The 23,834-nt window shown below is 52.9% G+C and overlaps 12 protein-coding genes across 12 annotated transcripts; 5 read left to right on the forward strand and 7 right to left on the reverse strand.

Moving 5' to 3' along the window:
- Window positions 1–351: 351 nt before the first annotated feature.
- SNOG_01155 (hypothetical protein) lies at window positions 352–2,002 on the reverse strand (the record flags this gene model as incomplete). Its single annotated transcript, XM_001791757.1, has 2 exons — window positions 352–399; window positions 482–2,002. 2 exons carry the CDS (start codon window positions 2,000–2,002, stop codon window positions 352–354), a joined length of 1,569 nt encoding a protein of 522 aa, XP_001791809.1.
- Window positions 2,003–3,049: 1,047 nt separating this feature from the next.
- SNOG_01156 (hypothetical protein) lies at window positions 3,050–3,309 on the reverse strand (the record flags this gene model as incomplete). The annotated part of the gene is made up of 2 exons (XM_001791758.1): window positions 3,050–3,205; window positions 3,265–3,309. 2 exons carry the CDS (start codon window positions 3,307–3,309, stop codon window positions 3,050–3,052), a joined length of 201 nt encoding a protein of 66 aa, XP_001791810.1.
- Window positions 3,310–3,333: 24 nt separating this feature from the next.
- SNOG_01157 (hypothetical protein) lies at window positions 3,334–3,586 on the reverse strand (the record flags this gene model as incomplete). Its single annotated transcript, XM_001791759.1, has 2 exons — window positions 3,334–3,525; window positions 3,554–3,586. 2 exons carry the CDS (start codon window positions 3,584–3,586, stop codon window positions 3,334–3,336), a joined length of 225 nt encoding a protein of 74 aa, XP_001791811.1.
- A 394-nt stretch (window positions 3,587–3,980) lies between these two features.
- Window positions 3,981–4,522, forward strand: SNOG_01158 (hypothetical protein; the record flags this gene model as incomplete). Its single annotated transcript, XM_001791760.1, has 3 exons — window positions 3,981–4,162; window positions 4,212–4,272; window positions 4,322–4,522. 3 exons carry the CDS (start codon window positions 3,981–3,983, stop codon window positions 4,520–4,522), a joined length of 444 nt encoding a protein of 147 aa, XP_001791812.1.
- A 691-nt stretch (window positions 4,523–5,213) lies between these two features.
- On the reverse strand, window positions 5,214–5,914 carry SNOG_01159 (hypothetical protein; the record flags this gene model as incomplete). Its single annotated transcript, XM_001791761.1, has 2 exons — window positions 5,214–5,489; window positions 5,540–5,914. The coding sequence occupies 2 exons, from the start codon at window positions 5,912–5,914 to the stop codon at window positions 5,214–5,216; spliced, it is 651 nt and encodes a 216-aa protein (XP_001791813.1).
- Window positions 5,915–7,396: 1,482 nt separating this feature from the next.
- Window positions 7,397–8,432, reverse strand: SNOG_01160 (hypothetical protein; the record flags this gene model as incomplete). Its single annotated transcript, XM_001791762.1, has 2 exons — window positions 7,397–7,834; window positions 7,983–8,432. The coding sequence occupies 2 exons, from the start codon at window positions 8,430–8,432 to the stop codon at window positions 7,397–7,399; spliced, it is 888 nt and encodes a 295-aa protein (XP_001791814.1).
- Window positions 8,433–9,213: 781 nt separating this feature from the next.
- On the forward strand, window positions 9,214–10,230 carry SNOG_01161 (hypothetical protein; the record flags this gene model as incomplete). Its single annotated transcript, XM_001791763.1, has 3 exons — window positions 9,214–9,361; window positions 9,466–9,536; window positions 9,586–10,230. 3 exons carry the CDS (start codon window positions 9,214–9,216, stop codon window positions 10,228–10,230), a joined length of 864 nt encoding a protein of 287 aa, XP_001791815.1.
- Window positions 10,231–10,990: 760 nt separating this feature from the next.
- Window positions 10,991–11,361, reverse strand: SNOG_01162 (hypothetical protein; the record flags this gene model as incomplete). The annotated part of the gene is made up of 2 exons (XM_001791764.1): window positions 10,991–11,184; window positions 11,226–11,361. 2 exons carry the CDS (start codon window positions 11,359–11,361, stop codon window positions 10,991–10,993), a joined length of 330 nt encoding a protein of 109 aa, XP_001791816.1.
- An 894-nt stretch (window positions 11,362–12,255) lies between these two features.
- On the forward strand, window positions 12,256–13,725 carry SNOG_01163 (hypothetical protein; the record flags this gene model as incomplete). The annotated part of the gene is made up of 3 exons (XM_001791765.1): window positions 12,256–12,420; window positions 12,471–12,646; window positions 12,754–13,725. The coding sequence occupies 3 exons, from the start codon at window positions 12,256–12,258 to the stop codon at window positions 13,637–13,639; spliced, it is 1,227 nt and encodes a 408-aa protein (XP_001791817.1). The 3' UTR covers window positions 13,640–13,725.
- Window positions 13,726–13,967: 242 nt separating this feature from the next.
- SNOG_01164 (hypothetical protein) lies at window positions 13,968–14,437 on the reverse strand (the record flags this gene model as incomplete). Its single annotated transcript, XM_001791766.1, has 2 exons — window positions 13,968–14,360; window positions 14,411–14,437. The coding sequence occupies 2 exons, from the start codon at window positions 14,435–14,437 to the stop codon at window positions 13,968–13,970; spliced, it is 420 nt and encodes a 139-aa protein (XP_001791818.1).
- A 704-nt stretch (window positions 14,438–15,141) lies between these two features.
- On the forward strand, window positions 15,142–20,455 carry SNOG_01165 (hypothetical protein; the record flags this gene model as incomplete). Its single annotated transcript, XM_001791767.1, has 3 exons — window positions 15,142–19,680; window positions 19,733–20,203; window positions 20,267–20,455. The coding sequence occupies 3 exons, from the start codon at window positions 15,142–15,144 to the stop codon at window positions 20,453–20,455; spliced, it is 5,199 nt and encodes a 1,732-aa protein (XP_001791819.1).
- Window positions 20,456–20,975: 520 nt separating this feature from the next.
- Window positions 20,976–21,741, forward strand: SNOG_01166 (hypothetical protein; the record flags this gene model as incomplete). Its single annotated transcript, XM_001791768.1, has 2 exons — window positions 20,976–21,236; window positions 21,322–21,741. 2 exons carry the CDS (start codon window positions 20,976–20,978, stop codon window positions 21,739–21,741), a joined length of 681 nt encoding a protein of 226 aa, XP_001791820.1.
- Window positions 21,742–23,834: the final 2,093 nt, after the last annotated feature.

The following is a 23,834-nucleotide window of genomic DNA, read 5'->3' on the forward strand; positions in this document are numbered from 1 at the left end:
AAACACACTTCCAATAAGCAGCAGTGCATTTCACGGAGCCTTCGATAGCTGAGGCGATGGCGTGAGATGGTGGTACGGAGGCCTAGAGGGGACCCAGATTTTGAGGTGTCGAAACCCCTGAGCAGCACCGATTCCAGGACTAACGTATCGCACTAAGCCTCTTCACACATTCTCCCTAATCCTTTCCAAGTCATGCTGAGCAAATGAAAAAACCGGTGCTGGATACTGTGGACATTGGCAACAAATAGCTCGTTGTTGCATCGAAGTGACAATTGCGTTATCTCCAAGCTCTCGGACTAACGCGGCACTTTTGAGGTCGCGACGTCAGCCCATCTTGCGCCTCGTACCCACTCAGGTGTTCAGGTAGTCGCGGGAACTCGAATCGTAAGACCAATACAGCTATCACGATCCGGAGTTCCAACAAAGCTATCTTCTTTCCAAAGCAACCGCGCGACCCGGCGGAAAATGGGAGCATACGTACGGAGTTGGCGTCAAATTTGCCGCTCAGCAACCATCGCTCTGGTGCGAAAACGTTGTGATCGTGGAAGGGGGTGTCATGACTGTCATGACTTGACCGTGGTAGGTAAACTCGCTCACGCGGGTATGTAGCTCGACACGCCTTCTCGTCTCCATCGCGGAAAGTTGAAGGCATATATGGTGAGCTGTGTGATGGCCCCGCAGTGACAAGGACGATCGGAGTACCTGCAGGCACCTGATGCCCAAGTACCTCGCAAGGTACAAGTGTTTGTCGAAATGACACTGGCCCCGTGTTTGACAGTCGCAAGGTCTCCGCGACCACTGCTTCTAGATAGGGCACGGAGACTGAGGTCAGGTCTCTCGCCGAAGGCAAAATGGTCCCTTTTGCACAGCCGAACGCACCGATGAGAGAGTTGCGCAGTCTTCCCTGTACTTCCGGGTTGTCGGTGAGATACTTCAGCGCCCAGCAAATGGACGATGCAGTGGTTTCATGTCCAGTAATGAGTAGCTCGAGTAACTCATCTCGAAGAGCTGCATTACTATCCGCTTCGCGTTCAGCTTTTGACACTGAAGTAAGCCGCAGATCCTTGTAGATCGCTTCGCTCAGTGCGCATGTTCGTCCTGCTGCTCCTGCCGCAACTCTTCTTCGAGATGCAATGATGCACTCATCCAAGATTGTATCTTTTTTTTGCATGGCCCGCCCTAGTATACCTGAGTATGAGAAGACCCAGGTATACAGTCTCGAGCTGAAGCCTAGCATCACCCAGTCCAGGCACATTAAGAGTGTACCCAAAACGCCATAGAATTCTGGCATTTGCGGTCGTACGAATACAGCCATTTCGTCTCCCAGATACTTAATTGGACGAGGTTTATGCAATGTTTCCATGCTAGCTGCCAACAGTCCCAGCTTCGATCCGACAAGCATCTGCCACATGCCTTCAAGTGTTGCTAATTTGACATCCTCTTGCGCATCGAATGCGCGACTCAAATCCAGAAGCTCTGCTTTCTTCTGCCAGACGTCGGCTACCTGGGTAGCTGCCCTAACAAAGCACGGCGCGGCTACATCGTCCAAGAACTTGGGGCTCACTACCACATTCCAAAGTCGTCTTTGATCTCTGAAAATAGGACTGCTCGACTTCAATCCGATCGTCGCTTTCGGCACCACCAATCCAAACCAAGTGTGCATCAAGTCGGCCCTGTCGATTTCTCCGATACGTCGCGTGACTATGTCTTCGATGGCATTTAATTCAGCCAGGACGAGCGTAGGGCGGACGGTCGAGAAGGAAGGAAGGAAAAGCTGGATGAGTGAAGATTCATGGTGCAGACTTTGTAGAGACAGCCAGCGGAAGACCTCGCCGGTGCGGAAATAATGCAGACCGAGGGTTATCAGGTCGCCCCATGGTAAATATTGAGCGAAGAAGTTGAAGGGAATGCCTGGGATTGGCTTGGGCATGAGGCACGCGTGGGAGATGATCCATGATGCGATTAAAATAACGAAAGCGTAGGCAAACGTAAAGCACGACATGTTTCCAAGGAAACAGGGAAAGAGCAACCAGCAGCGGAGAGGGAGATACAATATGAGAGATTTTCTTTGCAAAGCGAAGCGAGTGTAAGGCAACCAGCCTCTCGATAAGTGGCGGGCGTTGTGCATATTCCTTCCGGACCCGGCTACAGACAAGCGACGTGAGGGCATGGCTTACATGCAGAAATTCATTGGACTTTTTAGAAGGATGCTAGCGCCATCGTTATGTCTTGGATGTAAGACACTGGAATCGGGCTAGATAACCTGAACCAATCACCCAGCAGTGTAGAATGATGAAGCGTCTCCACACAAGCGTCTCATTCGCTAGACCTCCCGGAAGGTCCTCTTGCGGCTAGTTTTCAGCGTCTCGTAGTTCGATATGGGCTGATCAAAACATATGGAAGTCTAGTTGTTCGAATGGAAGCCACTGTTCTACAAGAGATGCCCTCTACTAACACTACCTGTGGTAATCGTGTGGACGCGGGACCGTGTCCACCATTACGCTTGAAAAATCCTGGGTTTCATGCGCAATAGTCGCAAATAGAAAGAGATGGAGAAGTTTTTGTATTTCTCTAGCAACATATGTCAACAAACGGTTGTATTGTTCCCCCGGTTCACTTTGAGTGTCCTTTAACGGCCGAGAGCCAGCTGGGAAAGGCGTTGCATCCTCCGTCGAGATGGCAAAGACTCCGTGACGAACTAGGCAAATTCTTACAGACCAGTCGTGTCGTGTTGGGTCACAGTCGCTCGTAGACCCACTCCCCGGTCGTAAATTTGTGTTGTAAATACCTGACGTTGTCGATATGCGGGTGCTCCGTGTTAGCACTCATAATGAAAAGTGGTCAGGGTGCCTGAAGGTATACATAGAATCTCGTCGTCCTAATTAAAACCTGATAGTTATGTGGATAGCCTCACGTAATTGGACGGGCCATATGCTGTTGTAGTCTGGTCATTTCCCGTCGCATGTGAGAAGCTGTAGTACCCTCCCTTCACGACAGCGCCGTGGGCCCAAAAACAGGCGGCGGAATATAGGTATCCTCTCATCCACCTCTACATATGTGAAAACCAGGATGAGGCGGTAGTATCGTCATATGCTCCAACCAGGGATAGTGCGCATCGTTTGAGATGATCGGAGAGCACAATGGTGGTTTCGAAATGCAAGTGGGCGGGAGTTTCGCCAGAACTACCTGCAGGGTATGCGCTAACCTTATGTAGATGCAAACACGCATCATTCTGCTCTTTCCCATAGTCACGACAGCACTTACCTTCGATTGTCGCAAGGAGTACAAACAATTACCTACAGCTGTCATGTTGATTTAGGTAGAAGGCTCCCCTTAGATCGTCGGATTTTGGGATTGCATACCAAGATTGGCAGTTGGGTTACCTGTCTCCAGGCTCAGGTATATTACCATTGAACTACCAAGCATTACACCTCCTATATGTCTGACTAGACCGAAGACCTGTGCAGCTTTCTGGTTCATAGAACCGTACGTGTCAAACGCCTCGAGAACCACATCTTGCCGAGTCTATTCATGCTCACAACAGGATACTTACCAACACTATTCCAGATTTCAAAGTGCCACACATTACTGCCACTAAGCGTTCTAGATAATCATGTCTGTTCTCGGGACTGGCAGATGATCGTTTGGTGATAACGCCTGCCCAAGTCCTGTTGTTTGCCGTCACCCCAGCAGCTCGTAACAAGCAATATATTCCACGCCGTGATCGGGTTCTAAGCTGCACGTGGCAGTGTAAGCTATTAGTCGTTTGGAAACCTGCTGCTGGTGTCATTCATTTCACATGATGTAGGCTAGCCCTTGCCCCACAGAATTCTCTGCCCTCTGGGTATAAAATCCTCGACTCCCACGCTCCTCAGTCCTCTTTACTCTCTACAAGCTCCTCCTACAACTACTTCTCAACGGCAATCTTCTTTGTATCCGTATATTTTTCTATCATCTCCACACTAGCGAAGTATCACAAGATGCACTTCCAGCAAGTCTTCTCGGCGATCCTCCTATTTTTTGTCGCCCTCATCGCCGCCCACAAGGGCATGGTAGATGACGACAAGCACCGAGATGTCGGTATTGCGTTCACTGAGCCTAACTTCCAGGGTGGGCACAAGACCATTTTCGAGGTCAAGGGCGAATCTGAGTGCCTACCACTGTACGAGTCCTCTCTTTAACTTCGATTGACATTGGCTAACATACGACAGCGGACAGCAAGTGTCCTCCATCCTCATCTGCAAGGAAGACGTCAAGTGCACGTTCTACACCGTAGGTCTAACACATGGCATGAGCTTGTGAACATGGCTGACGAAACCAGGGCACTGAGTGCAACACCGACACCGACAATTACGGCGTGACCATCGGCTGCGGTGATGTCGCCAATGTCAAGTCGGAGAAGGGCAACTTCTTCGGCTACTACAACTGCGGCGACATTAATAGAAGCAACAACGCTAACACGACTCTTCCAACTGTGCCTCACGACCCGAGCAATGACAAGAGCGTTCGTATGGGCGTTTAGGTGAACACATCCTGGCATCATTGGAAATGTGTGGCTAATAGTGGCCCAGGACTTGCTCGGATTTTTGGTCCCGTGAGCAGTTTGCTTTTTATTCGGTGGAATACGATGGATGACTTGTTACTTCGAGCTAGAGCATGCTCGAGGCCATTTTTACAAGCCAATGGGCTATCTCAATGTATAAATTCGATAAACCTGTCACACCTCTGATTGCCGAATGAAATCATATTGCGCACCCACACGAACAGTATTAATGTATTGACTACTAGTCCTGAACGCTGCGACTGCGAAGCTTGCATAATGATAGGTTTACCCCTTGCAGTAGCATCATGCATCGGGTATGCAGTGCCCGTGGCTGAAACAAGTGGCAACTATAACTTGGTTTGCAAATATCGTGGAAGTGGCCCACCTGCATATGTAGTTCGCAAGTCATGTTCATGCGCACCGGGCAGGGACAAAACTTGTGTCCGCTCTGCACCTACACGACAGGACCTAATGGTCTATAAGGGACTGAGGGCCTGAAAATACACGCTACTCTAAGGTGTATTTACCTAGTTTTGGGGAAATTTCGAGAATATCCAGGTTGCCTCAGCCTCTTCTCGTTGGGAGAGGGCGGACAGAAAATTTGCCAGCGCCTGGTGTTCGTAGAGTTGGCATTACATCATTTTACAGTACATAGCACACCGTCTTCACTTTACCCCTTCGACTTCGCGCCTAACAACGGTACCTGCATACCCTCGTCCACTATAATCCTTGGACCGGGGATCCTTTTCTCGCCCTCTCTCTTTGGCAAATTGCCAATCTTCTTCCACATCAGCTGGAGCATAATATGCCCAGGCGTGATGTCCATCTGCTGCGAGCCCCATCGGAATTGCCAAAGCGGAAGTATTTCGTTGTCCGCGGGCACCTTCTTAGCATCATAGTAGCATGCTACATCGCCGAAGCAGAGGAAGACGTAAGGAAAGCCGTCCTGTGAAGAAGTTGAGTACTTTGCACTGATATACAGGGCTGAAGACTTACGATGGTGTACAATTGGTCGTATATCTCGGCTTTGTGTTCTTGCTGGCAATTCCACGCGTAGTCCAATCCACCATATTTACTGTCCGTATTCCGCGCTTGCGAGTCGTCCTGGAAAGTACAATTGCCTTGTTTACTTGACAGCGTGTATGGGTAGTCGCTCTGGCGTGCAAATGTACCACATTCTGATGTTTTTTCGTTCACAAACTTGCCATTTTCGTTCAGGCAGCCGACTGTTTGCTTGGGCGTTGCGCTTCCCCAGTCTTCCGATTGGAGCACGTAGATGTGGCCGACGCCGGTGAAGTCAATCTGTTGGATACCAGCGTGCGCGAGGAGCGCAGAAGCTAGGATGAGGTAGAGCGATGAGATTTGGACCATCTTTACTGATCTATCGCAAAAGCTGATCAACGAGTGAAGTCGTGAAATGACGTCCGAATCCCCGGCACTTTATACAATCTCAACCAACCCTTCTCAAACCAAGCAACAGAGACAAATCCAAGAGCTAACAGGTTCGGTTCGGCGACTTTCGTCACGCGTCTCACTACCAACTCTACTACTTCCCCAAGCTGCAGCAATTTAGATTACAACACCAGGAAGTTCGCACCAACCGGCGATTCAGATGCCTTCAATTTATCAGTATGCGCCGGGTCAATCGGCTGGCACCGGACATTCGCTTGCACACGATACAGCCTGTCTGGACGGACAAATAGCGCCTGCGAAACTGGTCTTAATATCGGAGGTTAAGGCCTACCACGAGGGTTCGGCAAGGGAAAGAGATTTGAAATGCAAGTGCTTGCAGGTGACAGCGAACAAGCGAGACGCCCGGTGCTGTTGTACAACGGCATTGCAGGATACGGCACGTGAGAAACTTGGCGAATCAGCGCAGTGTTGGGGATATTGAGAGGTTCCCGCTTCTGTCGTAAAGAGAGTGCGGGGTGCTCTTTGTCCGATCCTTCCGGCAGTCGGGCTGAACGATATGTGTCAGACGTCTGTAAGCCGCGTGTGGAACTTGGGCCACGAGGTAGCTACAGTGAGATTCGGATATCGGAGCTGACGTTGATGTGGAGGCCTGGGGCTATACGAGGCGCTAGGAAGGGTTGGGAAATGTCTCGCTTATGGGTGCTGCTGCTGCTTCGTTTGTGGTTCAGTCTGGCTGAGGCAAGTTGGTGAAGACGTATTTCCATTTGTGTTACCAATGCCCTGTTATTCAACCAGACATTGAAGGGTTTCATATGCAACACCTACTAATGCTCACCTGTGAACAGCTATTGGAAGTGAACAAAGTCTGGTCTGTGTCGGGCACCACTCCAGGGCTTCCAGACCTTCCAATGACCTGCAAATTTCCCATGTGTAAGTAGATATCTGATTGCAAGGATCATTACTCGCATGTAGTCTACAAGCCGGCGCTTTCATTACAACCCTGGCACAGACCCCGTTGATCTCCCGCCATGATCTACAGCACCAGCTGCACGGATACACCAGATGGGTCCATGCCCTGATTCGACTGTGGAGGCCTTATACTCATACTCTCGAAAGGCAAGCTTGATCATGGCAATACTGATTTACTTGGACGGCGTCGCGGCCACAAAGCGGAGAGCCGAATACGATATTAGATGCTCATAAACGCCTCTTTCCCAGAAATTAGTTAAGCACGTTTCATGTATTACACTTTCAGAGATTCGACGGAACAGTTGCAGGTAAGCAAGAGAAAGGCAAACGCGTATCAATGCCTAATAAGATAACCAACGCGCGACAGCTCCACATATTGATCAAGCCATCCATACCTCCTTGGAGGATCCAAACTCCACTTGTTGAAATGCTTCGCTAATGCCCAACTACACAACTCCATGCCTGCTAAAATCAAAAAGACTGCCGATTCCCACCAAGCGATGAACCAGTCGATGGCGTCGATGGATGACCAAGACGACATACCAAGTCCGGCAAAGCACACATATTCTTCCGCATACAGTCCAGACAGCAAGCCTTGATATCTTCGTGGGCGGCTATGAGCGCAGCAGCGACTTCTTGATTCAGGCCTTTGGCGTTCTTGACCGCGCAGTCCGCGTGATCAAGACATGAAGCTGTATCGACTCGTCGCTGCAGATTGAGAGCACACTTGGCGTACTCCGCGACCGAGAGTGCTCTGTCCATGGGTATGTCTGATGCCTTGAGACTCGCGAGGTAGTGTTTGAGCGCGGCGCCTGCGCGGTCGCACCCCGAGGTGACCAGACTTTGGTACTTTTCGGAGAAGAGGATCTGTCGGGAAGAGTCGATTAGGCCGATTTGCTTGTACCGGATCTGGTCTAACTCAGAGGGTCAGCATTGCATGAGATATCTGCGTTGAGGGAGACTTGCCGATCATCTCGAGTGGCATTAAGTCGGTGCTGTGAGTTGCGGTTTGATAGCTAATTGTGATGATGCGATCGTATGTGAGCCGGGAACTGACTTGTCCGAATTCTAGAGGCAGGTCGAGGACATAGGTGATGAAGAGCAACTTCTCAAAGGCGGGTGCGTCTGGATATGACAGTTTCTGAGCAATCTCAACCCGTGCCCAAGAACTGACCGCCTCCGTACACTGGTATTTATCGCAGAGAATAGCCAAGTCAGCCAATCTGGAGATTGATATCGTATCTGTGGCGTTCGCGACCTTCATGTGCGTGATTTTGCAAAACAAGGTCACGGCGTCTGGGTCATCGTCAGGTAGCGCCACGCTTTTGGGCAAAGCAGCAGAGAGAACTTGTCCTTCGGCAAAGTTGCCATTGAACATGGCTTCAAAGACTGGTGAAGCGAGGCTCAGGACATGCGACGAGACGAGAAGTGAGCCAACCCGCTTGCCGTTCGTCATGAGCTCGAGGAGGACGTCGCCACGTTTGTCGATAACTTTATCTGATACCATAACCTTTCTCGTACGCCTTTTCGGTGAACCAGCAATCAAGCTACGGTACCTTTAGTGATCAGTCACGCAGGGTATAGACAGGTCGTACCGTTCGTTCGCCTGCTTACGTCGTGAGACTGAGCGAGTCGCGTGGTGTGGAGGTGTCGAACTGCGGATGTTACCAGCAAACGACGACCGTGCTTGGACTGCACATGGTGACTCCATGACCCATGTTCCGAGTTTTGAAAAGTAGAGAAAGTTGAAACGGTAGTGAGGAGAATGAAGAGGTCGATATCGGGTCATCTTGTGCTTCTACCTGCTTCCTCGACCATCAGGGAACGATGAAACTAAGGCGACGTCTGCCAAGATGCAGACCCAGATCGGGCGATGCATATGCTCAACGGCGAATCTAGCCACCCTTCTCTACAGTTTCCTTCCAGATTCGCCTTGTAAGCGAGATGACGCGAAGCCATGACAGGCAATCAACGAGCCAGGGACTGCATAATTGCAGTGTAAACTGCGGCGAAGACTGCGCAACGAGAAGAATGGATGCAAGTTTGACGTAGGAAGAGAGTATTGAAGAGACGGATATGATCTCGCGAGGATAACGCCCTGGAAGTCAACCAATCCTCATGTTGCGTGAGCGCATAGTTGACCAGAACGAGAACAGCCTCGGGGAAATTTCGCCGCCCCATAGCCTCAACCGCGCCGCATTGGCCAGCGAACCACGACTTGGCTATTCGCGCGCTTGACAATCCGTTTCCCGAAAGGCCAAGATGGCGCTTAACAATGCCTGTCAAATATGGGTCTGTTCCGCAGCTTTGGTACACCAAATGGTTCTCAAACATGCGAGGCATACTTCAACAAAGCATCCATGGATAGAAATGCGGCACAGTGGAATGCGGCGCCAACAAAGAGAGAAAATATCTCTGCGAAGGCAGCATTCGAGTGTTCGTACTTTGTCTTCTTAATTTTTCTTCGGGTAATTGCAAGTCCATATCTTGTACCACCATCGATATTAATATGCTTCGCTTGCTCCTACTAGCGTCGGTAGCGCGTGCATCGCTCTACGATGCTCAGCAACCTCTTCGGGGATCGAATCTAGATGTCGTGGTTCCAATCAAGGTCAGCATGCAAGATCTCGCAGCGTAATCTTCGCCTAACGATATCACAGCTAGACGAAAACTTGCAGTACTCTTATCCATTGAAGTCGGGCAAATCGGAGCTCATTGCTCTGGACACTCTCCAAGAGGTTGCGCACCTAGAAGCAACTACCCCTTTCTCGTCCATAACGATCAACGTGCCCCTGGATTTGAAGACGTCTGGATCTGTTACTTTTAGCCACAACGCATCGTCAGAGTCAGATCAAGTGGACGATAAGATCTGGTTGCACACCAGCGTCCTGGCTACGACCATTCCTCTGGATCACATTGGCATTCGAAAGGGCGGCATGATTACCATGTCGGCCAACAGCGTATGGCTTTCGCTCGACACTCCATATATATCGCTTCCGGACAGCATTTTCAACGTGCTGTTGCAGGCTGCAAACACTTCATCGGAGCAGGACTTTGTTCTAGATTGCGATACAGTACCCAGACTGCCAGATCTCGTCTTTGGACTGGATATTGATCACAGCTGGACTCTTGCAGGTGATGAGGTTGTGGTGAGACCGGAACAGTATGTCATGGAGACCGAGGCGGGGAAGTGTGTCCTCCTGGCTAGGCGCCGTCGCGGCTTGCAGAGGCTTGGTTGGGCAGCGATTCGAGGAAGGGAGTTTGTGATAGACTTGGCTGGTCAGAAGATGGGGTTTGAAAGCTGATTGTGTGGTCCTTCTGACGCTGGTGTTCCGTGTTAGCTTTTTGCACTCAAACATACCCAATTCGAGCTGTGCCCGTCCACATCTCGTGTTTATGCAACATTTGCGCTTCGAAGCAGGGCCTACCATGTCGCAATAATCCCAATTGCAGGAAGTCAATCGTGCGTGTCACTTACTGTATCCTCGAAGTGTTTGGTGTTGACTTTTGTGTGCTTGGGAGAAGTGTTCCAATGTACTTCGTCTGAATGACAGCTATGCGAGGGGTGCTTGCGCCTGCCACCAGATCTTCTGCAAAATAACAATACCTTCCAAGGTCGGAACTGCAAATCCGGTTCGCGTTCCGACCATCTTTAGCTATTCATCCTCTTTCCCCCTTGTCCATGCCTCCGTCGCATATGCAAAAAAATAAAAATAAAAAAGATTCCACGCGCAGCACGCCATGCCTGTGAACCTCGCGCTTCGCTTTGCAGGCCACGGCAGCTGTCGCTCCACATTTTGCTCACCAACGTCATGCGGCTGCGGCTTCGAGTTCCGCATACTCGTCGTCACAATCTTGGATCGGCCAATTTCGATGGAGAATCACGTCGCGTAGGCGTACCCCATCGCGAGATTGACTGCAAGATCTATGCAACTCGTTGAAGGCTGTGTAGACGCCCGAGCGATCAAATTTGCGCTCGACTAAACGACACGACAAACATGGAAAAGCAGCACAGCGTCGGCAAATGATGTCTACTGAGCGCTCGCTTGAAGGGGAACGTGTCCCTCAAAAGCTCGGAGATGCGCTATCTTCGTCATCGGATTGCTCGACCGCAACGGGAGAAAGGATGCGCGAAGTTCTGGCTCTGTCAATAGCTCTGGCTCGAGACGCGTTCTGAATCGGACTCGTTCGGCCGATTGTTTTCCGCCAGCCCCGAACGATATCCACGCCGTCTGCGAACATACTGCGCTCTCTCCGTTCTTCGACCGAGTTTTGACGGCGACAATTCGCATCCGCAGACCTGCGAGGTTGCACCGTTCGTTCCTCTGCCGTGGACGGCAGTCTGGCGCCTGAAATGCTCGGCCACCACCCCACCTTTTCTTCGAGTTCCGCTCGTGCTGCTGGGCATCGCCTTGATCGTGTTGTGGGACCGTCATGGTGTTCACCAGGTGGCGCTTTCCGAGTCAAGCAACTATTCCCGTTGTTGATGCCCAGTACAGCAAGCAATTCTCGGAGCGACAGCGTTGCTAATTGCGGTTCCTATGTCAAAGAAAACTCAAGAACGCTCAATGGCATTCTCTTGCTATGTTAATCTGCACTGCTTAAGCTCTCCAGAATAACATGTGATGAACATGAGCGGAAAGAATTCGGAATAGGGGAGGCAGCAGCTATCGAGCTGCCAGTGTCATTTGCCCCAGCAAAGCTATGGTGACTTACGTAGCTCCAATGGCCCTGACAGTCAATTGGGCTCCAGACTGCCACTGTGTTGGTCCCACCGCTCAGGGCTGCGCTACGGATGCATCGGCGAAGCTCAAAATATGCTCAATCGGGTAAGATGATGGTGTAGCTTCCATGGCGCGTAGTCGGTCGCGTGGGCGCCATTGGACGAACCCCGCACCTCCTACGATGCGAAGTAATTCCAAACACGACCGCGAATCCCGCGAACGGCATCGTCCAGATGCGTGCAAGGGTCCCATCATCATCAAGTGGGGAGCAATGTTTGTCGTGCGCCGAGTGACCCAAAGTTTTGAGGCTTCTAGCTACGAGAGGCTCTTGTGGGTACCAACACCTCATATATAAGCCCCTCACGAAACCCCTCAATTCTCACACAAGCACCATTCCCTTACGTGCATATTTCAAATAGAATTGCTCGCAAGACTTCACGTCATTGCAAACCACAACAGGTATAACCGTCCCGCCCCCTCTTTCTCTCCTTTTAGGCGATAGGCTGACGGATCCTGCATCAGTTTGACGTATCTCAAGTACCTTGTCGGCTACTTGTATATATACCTCTACGGAGCTTCAAGACTTGTTGCAACAACTCAGACACAATGGTATTTCTCCGCTCAGCATCACGCCTTGCGCGCCCTACCTCCTCCATCATCAGCGCACGCGCTGGACCCCGCCTCACATCGTCTCTACGACAACCGAATGCTTTCAGAACGCTAACCGCGTCTGCCTCACAACAGGGCAAAGTTCTTCTCGTCCTCTACGATGTAAGTCATGCAATGCCACTAACATGGGACAATCGCTGACGACGTCATAGGGCGGCATCCACGCTGAGCAGGAGCCAAAGATGCTCGGTACCACAGAGAACGAACTAGGCATCAGGAAGTGGATCGAGGATCAGGGCCACGAGCTCGTCACCACCTCGGACAAGGAGGGAGAGGGCTCTGAGTTCGACAAGCACCTTGTTGACGCAGAGGTCATCATTACCACGCCGTATGTTCTGCCGGAGCTACCCCGCAATGCACGCTAAAGCGCCCCGCAACACGTTCCGCGACGCGCTAGCAGACCATCCTAAGTGGCACGAGCTAACCAAGCTTCAGATTCCACCCCGGTTACCTCACAAAAGAACGTCTTGCTAAGGCGAAGAACCTGAAGATTGCCGTCACTGCCGGTATTGGTTCCGACCACGTTGACCTTGATGCCGCGAACAAGACCAACGGTGGTATCACCGTCGCTGAGGTCACTGGCTCCAACGTTGTGTCCGTTGCCGAGCACGTCGTCATGACCATCCTCACTCTCGTCCGCAACTTCGTTCCCGCCCACGAGCAGATCGCCAAGGGTGAATGGAACGTTGCTGAGGTCGCCAAGAATGAGTACGATCTTGAGAACAAGGTCGTCGGTACTGTTGCCGTCGGCCGCATCGGTGAGCGTGTACTTCGCCGCCTCAAGCCCTTCGATTGCAAGGAGCTTTTGTACTTTGACTACCAGCCTCTGTCTGCCGAGAAGGAGAAGGAGATTGGCTGCCGAAGGGTCGAGAACCTCGAGGAGATGCTGGCACAGTGTGACGTTGTCACCATCAACTGCCCGCTCCACGAGAAGACCCGTGGTCTGTTCAACAAGGACCTCCTCTCCAAGATGAAGAAGGGCTCATGGCTCATCAACACCGCCCGTGGCGCCATCGTCGTCAAGGAGGACGTTGCTGATGCACTCAAGAGCGGCCACCTCCGTGGATACGGAGGTGATGTCTGGTTCCCTCAGCCCGCGCCCAAGGACCACCCGCTCCGCTACGCCCAGAACCCATGGGGTGGAGGCAACGCTATGGTCCCCCACATGTCCGGTACGTCGATTGACGCACAGCAACGATACGCTGCCGGCACTAAGGCTATTCTCGACTCATACTTCTCGGGACGTCATGATTATAAAGCGGAGGATTTAATAGTCTACAATGGTGACTACGCCACCAAGTCTTACGGTCTGAGGAAGTAAGCGGTGGACATGTCATGAGCATTTTTTTCTTGGCGGGTTTTTGAGAGTCGGAATCGACTAGGTATGAAATATTATATCAACAAACCCAACGAGCTCCATGGATGCTGTGATGTTGTCATGGTTTGATAACATATCCTGAAGGTATGCGCATCTTTTTGGTGGCCAGAGGGATGTGTCACGTGAAATACTCTTTGTCGGCACCTGACTCGCAATGTGTGTGTGCAAGGGCACCCACCCATACGAGTATGTAGATTTCCGAACCATATGATACAAGAAGGTTGGCACTCAGCGACGGCTAGACAGCGACCTCGGCCGCTCATCCTCGTGCTCATTCATCGCTGTCATCCTTGAACCCCTCCTCCAACTCCCTCCCTAACCGCCTCTCCTCCTCCATCATACTACGCCGCTGCTCAAGCGCCTCCCTTCGCCTCTCATCAATCGGGTCAAACCCGATCATACCCTCTCCCTCCTCGTCATCAAACAGCTCGTCATCGCCACTGGCATCTACGACGCGCTGCGTGCGGCCCCAGCTCGAGGGCGCGAACAGGTTGTACAGCGCGTCGGAGAGTTTGGTGCGCCATGAGGACGAGAACTCCGGGACGCCCGCGGGCATGGGCAGGTACTGGCTGTAGCGGCTGCGGTGGCGGCGCACGAAGGGGAGGACGATGAGGGCTAGGAGGATGTAGAGCAGGGCGGCGAGGAAGAGCGGTATGAGGATTGTCTGGGGAGGAGTCAGTGAGGTGTGGCGTTGGGGACGGTGGAGAGACGGACTTTGAGGAAGTGGGTAAAGCCCGCCATGGCTGGGGATGCATGTGCGGTGATGCGCTGCGCGCTGCGTTGGAGTGGTGCCCGAGAGCTGGACTGCTACGCCACAGCTGGAGAGAGGTAGGAGAGGTAGGCAATGTGAGCAAATGCGTCTGGAGAGGCGGAGCGTCGGCATGCGGATGCGGATGCGGATGCGCATTCACGGCTGCGCAGATGGGCTCTCAGACCATGCGCCACACAATCCAGGGCAGGGCACGTCTTCTAAGAGAAGCACATGGGGGTCCGGCGCGGGCACTGGGCAGCTTTCCGCGGTTCACTCACTGAAACACTTGCGGACTCAGTCTGAGCTGCAATTACTCATTGTCATTTGTTATTCAGTCATTCCACCTTCTACCGTTGTAATTCTACTTCGTACATGCATTCATAGCTCCGGCACTTCAGTACCGTTAAATGCACCTCCCCTTTGACGAGGACTAGCGGCACCTTGCCGCATTCACTGCAGCACCCCAGGCCGCATGCCCACTCCGACGCCGCGAAGTCAAATCCAAATTAAGTCGACTTCGCATTTCGACGCCCGTCACGTCACGCCCCGCACTCGTTTCAGCAGCTGCACGCCGCCGCACAGCAGCTCGCAGCTCGCAGCTATAGGGCGCGCAGCTATACCACGCTCCACGGCCGCTTGGGGGGGACACGTCGAGGCTGCGGCACCAGGCAGCGCATAGCATTGACAGCAGACGATGGATGGCAAGGGCCGGCACACCTCATCCGCCGGCAAGTTTTTTGGGCGGCGACTGCACAAGGACAAGGAAAAAGGCCCCTCGGACCCGCGACATGGCCAGCAGCAATCCCAATCCACCGACAGCCCGCCTGGCAGCGCCCACGGTTCGCAGAGCTCCCGCCATTCGCACCGTCACAGCACCTCGGCCGCCTCCATCGACCGCCCCGTGTCCATGAGCGCCGAGGGCATCTTTGCGCGCGCAGGGCCCATCTCCACCATCGATGCCCCGCGACACGGCGACGACGCTGCCGCTCGCTCCCACGAGCCGCTGCCACACCACCTGAACAAAGGCGGCGGCGACTTCCACCAGTATCCCGTCTTCAACCCCTCCGCCATGCCGCAGCAGAACGGCTACTCGAATGCCGTCCCACGCCCCCCGCCGCACGCCGGCGGCACCACCATCGCCTCGAGCCAGCCCGGCGACCGCGGCGTGTCCATGCAGCAATGGGGGGGCCGGGACAGCAGCAAGAACGGCGGCAGCGGCGGCGGCAGCTACTCGTACTATGCTGCCACCGACTCGTCTGTCAACACGCGCGCCTCATCGGACCAGGCGAGCATCTACTCCAACGATTCCAAGACTCGCGGGTCCAACGTCTTCTACCCGCAGAACCCCTCCCAGACCACCTTCTCCTCCATCGGCCTCGATGCAGGCAGCCTGCTACCCACCGCCACGTCCACCCCCCGCGACTCGCACCGCCATCTGCTGCACTACAACTCGTCCTCGCCATCCTCGTCCACCCCCTCGCTCGCCCAGCAGACGTTCAGCATACAGCGCCCGCCCGACCATGTAATCGAGAAGGAATTCATGAATCTGATGGTCAAGCGGGGGTGGAAGAGCTTGCCCGAGCAGGCTCGGCGGCAAATGGAGGCCTACAAAATCGACAAGAAGTGGACGCTGGTGTATCAGGACAAGCTGGCCGAGTTCAAGCACGACGAGAAGAAGCGCCAGACGCAACGGAGCACCTATGTGGGCGGAGCAAGAGAAGACATTCTTACGCGGGCAGAAGAGGAGGGCTCGCCCGAGTGGTACGTCAAGAAGGTCATGGACAACTCCATCACCATCAAGCAGATGTCGAGTCTGGAGATCAGCTTAAGAACACAGCCAATTGCGTGGGTCAGGACCTTCATTGAGGCGCAGGGCCAGATTGCCCTCACGAATGTGCTCTCCAAAATAAACCGCAGAAAAGGAACGGGGCCGACACCGCCACCAAGTGTGCTGGCCCAGAAGGCGGAAAACGACGTGGAAAGAGAATACGAAATTATCAAGTGCTTGAAGGCGTTGATGAACAACAAATACGGCGCAGATAACGCGATCAACCATCCCTCGATTATCCAGGCGCTGTGCGGATCTCTCACTGCAGCACGACTCAACACCCGGAAAGTCGCATCTGATGTCCTCACGTTTCTGTGTCATTGGGGCGATGGCCAGGGACACGAGAAGGTCCTGCAGGCGCTCGACAATCTCAAGGCGCAGTATGGCGAGAGCAGCCGGTTCGACGCATGGCTGCGCATCGTCGAAGTCACCGTGGATGGCCGTGGCAAGATGGGTTCCATGGTCGGCGCATCAGACGAGGTGCGCAGCGGCGGCATTGGTGTCGAGAACCTCCTGATGGAATATGCAATTGCAACCCTCTTCCTAATAAACATGATTGTAGATGCGCCAGAGCGCGACCTGCAGCTGCGAATGCATATCCGTGCCCAGTTCACAGGATGCGGTATCAAGCGCATCTTCTCCAAGATGGAGGGCTTCCAGTACGAGGTCATCGACAAGCAGATCGAGCGATACATGAACAATGAGGCTGTCGACTATGAGGATTTCCTCGAGCGCGAGAACAATTCGATGGTGGACGACATCGAGGGCGAAGCCAAGGACCTCAATGATCCGAGCCAGATCGCGGACGCCATCATGCAGAAGGTTGCGGGTAGTCGAACGCAGGATTACTTTTTGTCTGCTATGCAGCATCTTTTGATCATCCGAGACACGGAGGGCGAAGACCGTCTGAAGATGTTCCAGTTGGTGGACCAGATGCTGAGCTATGTGGCTATGGACCGCCGACTCCCGGATATGGACCTTAAGCAAAGTCTGAACTTCACGGTTCAGTCGTTGCTTGACAAGCTGTACACCGATGCCGAAGCCCGGCAGCAGCGCGATGAGATGATCGAAGCACGACAAGTTGCAGACTCGGCCATAGCAGAGCGTGACGAGGTCAAGGCCCAGCTCGAGCTGGGTGCAGATGGCTTAGTCCAGAAGCTCCAGAAACAGCTTGCCGAGCAGGAGCGTATGATTGAGCTCCGTGGCAGGCAGGTCGAGCAGATGAAGGCCGAACTTGCAGAGACCCAACGGATAAGAGCCCAAGAACTTCAACGCAATGAGCTGGAGACACGTGAATTGTACCTCATGCTCAGGGACGCACAAGATGTGGCTGACTCTGCGGCGAAGAAGGGCGGCAAGGAGGGCTTGGCTGCTCAAGACCCAGCACAGATGCAGGGTATCATGGACCGCGAACGCTTGATGGGTAGACTCGAAATCCAGCTACAGCGTGCCAGGACCCAGGCCACACTTGAAGGCAAGACTCTGCAAATGCAACCGAGTGAGAAGCTCCGAGAGCTGCGAGAGAAGATGGAGGGTACCATGGGCGAACAGTCACAAGCAGAATTCGAGGGCCTGGAGCCTGGCGCTTTTGGCTCGGTGCGTCGTGGAAAGAGTGTCGTTCCTCGCAGGAAACCTCTTCCGGGTCTTCCTGGAGAGGCTGGCGAGGACGAGTTCTCAGACTTGGGAGAAGACGAAGAAATGATCATTGAGAAGCCTCGTCTTATCCAGATGCACAAGCCCAAGCTCAGTACATCAACAGCCAATGCCCTCTTGGGAGAGATCTCCTCAAAAGTCAAGACATACGACGGTTCAGACGCAGAAGATGGTGGCGACGGCGTTACTACCGGACCTTCACATCCAAGTCTCGAATCAGACTCTCCCAAGACGCCTGCAGACACTGATGCCGTCAAGTCTGGCATCCCACCACCACCTCCTCCACCACCGGGTGCCCTCGGATTTCCCGCTAACATTCCCCCTCCGCCGCCTATGCCCGGCACTAATGCTAATATTCCTCCTCCTCCACCGCCGCCACCAGGCAAGCTTGGCTTTGGCATTCCCCCACCACCCCCGATGCCTGGTATGAAGGGCATTCCCCCACCACCACCTATGCCTGGAGATGGAAGTATGCCACCACCCCCACCACCACCAATGCCTGGTGGCAAACGACCGGGCTTCATGCCCAAGGCTCCTGGCTTTCACGGTGCACCTTCAGTGTCGCTATCTGGGCCACGTCCTAAGAAGAAGCTCAAGGCGCTGCATTGGGAGAAGGTCGACTCTCCACAGACCACCGTGTGGGCTACTCGTGGTCTGACCTCTGAAGAAAAGGAGGAGAAGTACCAAGAGCTGTCGAAGAAGGGTGTACTCGAAGAGGTCGAGAAACTGTTCATGGCCAAGGAGATCAAGCAGCTCGGTAAGAAGCAGGACAAGAAGAACGAGAAGAAGCAGATCATCTCTCGCGATCTCATGCACAACTTCCAGATTAGTATGGCCAAATTCTCATCTGTGGCGGTCGAAGACTTTGTCAACATGGTTATTCATTGCGAGCCGAGGATTTTGGACGACCCTGTGGTTATGGAGTTCTTGCAAAAGAACGACTTCTGCGATATTCCGGACAACACGGCCAAACTCATGGCGCCGTATGCGAAAGACTGGACCGGCCCCAATGCTGTCGCAAGTACTCGCGAGCAAGACCCTACCGAGTTGACAAGAGAGGATCAGATCTACCTCTACACTGCATACGAACTACATGGCTACTGGAAGAGCAGGATGCGGGCGCTTGCACTCACTCGAACGTACGAGACTGAGTACGACGAGATTTCGAACAAGCTTTTGGAAGTTTCGCGCGTGTCTGAAAGCTTGAGGGATTCGACAAGTCTGATTAGTGTTCTTGGACTCATTCTCGATATTGGTAACTTCATGAACGACGCCAACAAGCAAGCCAACGGTTTCAAGCTATCGACACTTTCACGACTGGGTATGCTCAAGGATGACAAGAATGAATCTACGTTTGCCGACCTCGTTGAACGTATCGTCCGGAACCAATACTCTGGATGGGAAGGCTTCACCGACGAGATTGGTGGTGTCATTACTGCACAGAAGATCAACGTCGAGCAGCTCATCCAGGACGCGAAGAAGTACATTGACAACATCAAGAACGTTCAGATGTCGCTTGACGCCGGTAATTTGTCTGACCCTACCAAGTTCCATCCAGAAGACAAGGTTGCAATTGTCGTGCAAAGGAGCATGAAGGAGGCAAGAAGGAAGGCGGAACAACTGCAAGTCTTCCTCGAGGATATGCAGAAGAGCTACGATGACATCATGGCGTTCTATGGCGAAGATCCAACCGACGACAGTGCGCGGAGAGAGTTCTTTGCCAAGCTGGCGAACTTTGTTCAGGAGTGGAAGGTTAGTCTGAACTACATTCGCCCTCATGAACTCTATATGCTAATTGAAACAGAAATCCCGCGAAAAGAACACCCAGCTCGAAGACCAATGGCGCCGCAACGAAATCTCCATGCGCCGCAAACAAGCCGCTCTCAACCCTCTCTCGCCGTCCGCGCTCTCTTCCGACTCCGACGCGCCCAAATCCCCCGCCTCAACCGGCGCAATGGACGACTTGCTCCAGAAACTGCGCGCGGCCAAACCGGAAGCGCGCGACCAACGAGACCGCCGCCGCCGTGCGCGCCTCAAGGACAAGCACCAAGTGCGCGTCGCCTCGGGCCAGAAGATCCCCGAGCTCGGCATCAACGTCGAAGAAGGCGCCGAAGGGTCCGCCGCAGAAGGCGACGACCCAGCAGCCAAGGCCATCGTGTCACCGACCAGCGATACTGCTGATCCCGAAGCTCCCGCTGATATTGCAGATCGCGCAGCTGCGATGCTCGAAGGCCTGCAGGGCGGCTCCAGCCTCAACAAAGACGGCAGTCTATCTGTCCGACGGAGAAGAGAATCCGCGGATACGGAACGCCAAAGAAGGCGGAATCGACGACAACAGGCTAGTAAAACTGATGATGAGGGTGGGGTGTTGAGCCCCAGTACAATTCCTGAGGAGGAGGGGAATCGAGAGGAGGGGGGCGATGCTGAGGCGGATGTGGAAGTTGTGATCAGTCCCCCAAGTCCGGAGAGGAATGGGGAGAAAGAAGAGGAAGGAGAGGGAAGGTTGCCGACGCCGCCGCCTGAGTAGGTTGTTGAGATACCCGCACATAATGTTGTTTTTGGTTCTGCTGTTGGTTTAGTCTTGGGAGTGTGTGGCATCGCAAAGCTAAGCAACGGACTTTTGGAATGGGGAGAGAGAGAGAGAGAGAGAGCATAGCATGTAGGCGGAATTGAAAGATATTACTATGTCAAATCAAAGCTTATGATCGAGTTTTGCTCCTGAGTGTGTAAGAGAGTGAGTTTGTTTTCTCATTTGATGGGATGGGGCTACGTACGAATTGCGAAGACTTTTTGCATGGCCTGTTGATGTAAAATGGTCTCCCCTTTCATCCCCTCACAGCCTGCTTGATTCACGATCATATTCTAACGGGTATATCTGATGCCTGGCCGGCTGTCATCCCAGTATCCTTCACTGACAACCTCGCACAGGCCTTCCCACACGCCGCTAAGCCAATGCCTTCTGGTACAAGGACCCTATGAGAATCGCTAACGGATGCATGGGCCAAGGAAAACGACTCTACTCTCTCAAATCTCAACCACCCTCTACTATGGCATCCAATACCTCAGGCTACAATTTGCGACCGCGGAAACGAGCCAGGTCCAAGTCGGCGGAGCCTGCGACGACTGCCGCCGAAACGTCTGCAAAGACACCGACCAAGGTTAAGCCCAGTGGGCCTTGGAAAGCTCCTCAGAATGTGCCAAAGCCCAAAAGGCCTAAGAAGCTGCCGCTATTGCGTCCTCCTCCCCATGTTACATCTGACATCTTTCATGATCTCCCGGAGGAACTCTTGATGTCGATATTCCAATTTGTAAGTACATCAGTGTTTTTGCTTAAGCTACAAATCATGGGATGGCGCTAGGCATGCTGTATTTGACTGTCAAATAATCATCAAGTTCAAGGCGCAGATGCAAGACGGGAAGGACATACTGCGCGAGATAGGCTTTGCTGGATACTCTGACACTAACCAAGTTAACGAACTCCTCACGTACGTAACTTCTCTCGGGGCGGTTAGGGACGTCATGCGCGTTTTCGGCACCGCTAATATACATCGTCTCGAGTCGTTGAAGCTGTCGACAAAGGACAATCGAGGCCCGGCCAGGAACCTCGAGTACAACAACCCAATCCAGGACTTGGGCCTGTACCGCCCCGCCGCCCGCATCAGTACAACGGAGCTCATTTGCGACAACTACAACCTCGACCACCTTCCCCTGAGCATAAACGTCTCCATCGCCATCTCATCCCTCCACACACTCCGCCTCCTACAGTGCGACAAATCAACCAGCATCTTCCCCATCCTGTCGCCCAACACCTGACTGCACACCCTCGAAACCAAAAATATCACTTTCACACACCCGCTAAACCTAAGAAGCCTGCTCTCCTTCCTCGAATCCTTCTCCACGCTCAAAGTTTTCGTGTGCCGACTCCCCGACCCCGACCCCAAGTCAGGCTGGCTCACCAAGCACGTTGTTGACGCACTCAAACCCCACACCCAACTCCAAACCTGCGTCCTCAGCGTTGGCACCCACGCCGCCACCCTCCCGACCTCCGCAACCTACGAACCAACCACCCGCACCTCCTCACCCCCGGCTTCCGAATCGACGCCAACACCAAGACGCCGCGCGCGAAACACTAATCGCACCACCTCGTCGCCGAAGTCATACAGTTCCCCAAGCTGGAGAAGTGGCAGATCATGGCTAGCATTCCGAGGGGCGTGGGCGTTATGGATCCAGGCAAGGCGAGGAGGTTGGCGGATGCGATACGCAAGACGTGTTGTGGGTTGGTTGGGGGAGAGGGGTGTCGTATTCGGGCGGTTGGTATTCTGACGATGGCGAATAGATGCAGCCGCGAGGAGTTTGAGGCGGGAGAGATGCCGAGGGTAGGGAGTATTCTTATCTAGGGTTGGAGAATAGAGAGTGGGGTTTTGAGGCGTTTGCGGGGGATGAGTGATGCATGAGTGGAGGGAGAGGGGACTGCCCTATTTAATTGATCGATTGTTCCTTTGACCAGAATACTCGTTGGTAAAGGCTGCTCATGTATGATCAGTGGATCTTAGGCCCTTGACTTTTTAGTGTACTCACTCGGCTACTGGACATAATACTCATTACCCTTCACTGTCAGTGTTCTCCTCGCTGCGCTTCTGCAGTTGTGAAAATAGAAAATCATGTTGAAATATCCATTCGTCGGCGAGAGAAGGCCCAACGACCTCTTGCTTGGGTCATCGACGGCCGGCGACTGTAGTTGGGTTTCGGTCGTCATTTAAGATTTAAGGAACAAAGAGCCTTCTACCAGATCTTCCAGAAGATCTCCGTTGTGAAATCCGTCACCCACATCCGTGTTGCAAAGTTTCGCCTCCAAATGATGAAGTCTATTGCGCAAGACTCTGTACTGTGGCCAACCACAAAACGATCACAGGAACACATTGACATTTCTGGTCAATTGAATTGCAAACTGCAAGTCCCATCCGGCAGTTTTGTCATTGAGGTCGTCTGAGCGTAGTGGGCCTTGAAGGATAATTAGAAGTGGCTGATCCTTGTAGGTGAAGTTGAGAAAAGAAGTAGCGAGAAGAACGCCAAATAAGCAGGCGGGCTAGAAGAATTGCGTTGGGAAGTAATTACTGTTGGCAATAAGGGGATAAGAGGAGACCATTTGAGCGTATTAGTGAGGGAAGAGGTAGGGTTGCGAAAGTTATGGACAACGGGCGATTGCCGCTAAAGCAGCTTTGGCTGGCCGTCTACGCCACGTGATTACATGTCGGCTGCAAGGAGATGTCTGAGGCTAGCAAGTTCACAGGTTTCATCCCGACCACGAACTGATGAACTTGCTCTAGCTTTGGGTCTTTTGTAAGTCCGCAGACCATTGACCACGTTCATATAGGACATTGATGTGCCGCCATTACAACATCGCGTTGGTCTTCCATGATCTAAATCATGACAGAAATCAGCAAGGCACGTCCTTGAATACCAGCGGCTTTATGAATTGGACTAGTATTTTTACAGTGCGACCTTGACGCCATTATCCAGCTACCATCGAGTTTCTAGCTACACAACGGAAATTTTCTATAAACCGAATCATACTAAGCTGCGCAATAGTTTAAGCAGCTTGACAACTTCCTGGCGAACCTTGAATCAGGCCATCGCCTTCGAGTGAGCGTTTAGGAGACTGCAGCTGGTCGGTATCGATTTGACAGGCTCCTCAAACGAATCGGGATAGTCGCAATACGATCTTTTCGCATCGTGGGCAGCTTGGACGGCCATCTCTACTTAATTCTTGGCAATATGCACAATGCTACTGTTGCGCGCCAACACACTAATGTCACTACCTCTGCCAAGTGGAAGATTCAATGATCACATACGTTTTCACTCACAGCTTCCGCGATCATCAAAGACTTGTACATGTGCACAACCAG

This window comes from Parastagonospora nodorum, assembly GCF_000146915.1.
Source record: "Parastagonospora nodorum SN15 chromosome Unknown scaffold_2, whole genome shotgun sequence".
Lineage (NCBI taxonomy): Eukaryota > Fungi > Ascomycota > Dothideomycetes > Pleosporales > Phaeosphaeriaceae > Parastagonospora > Parastagonospora nodorum.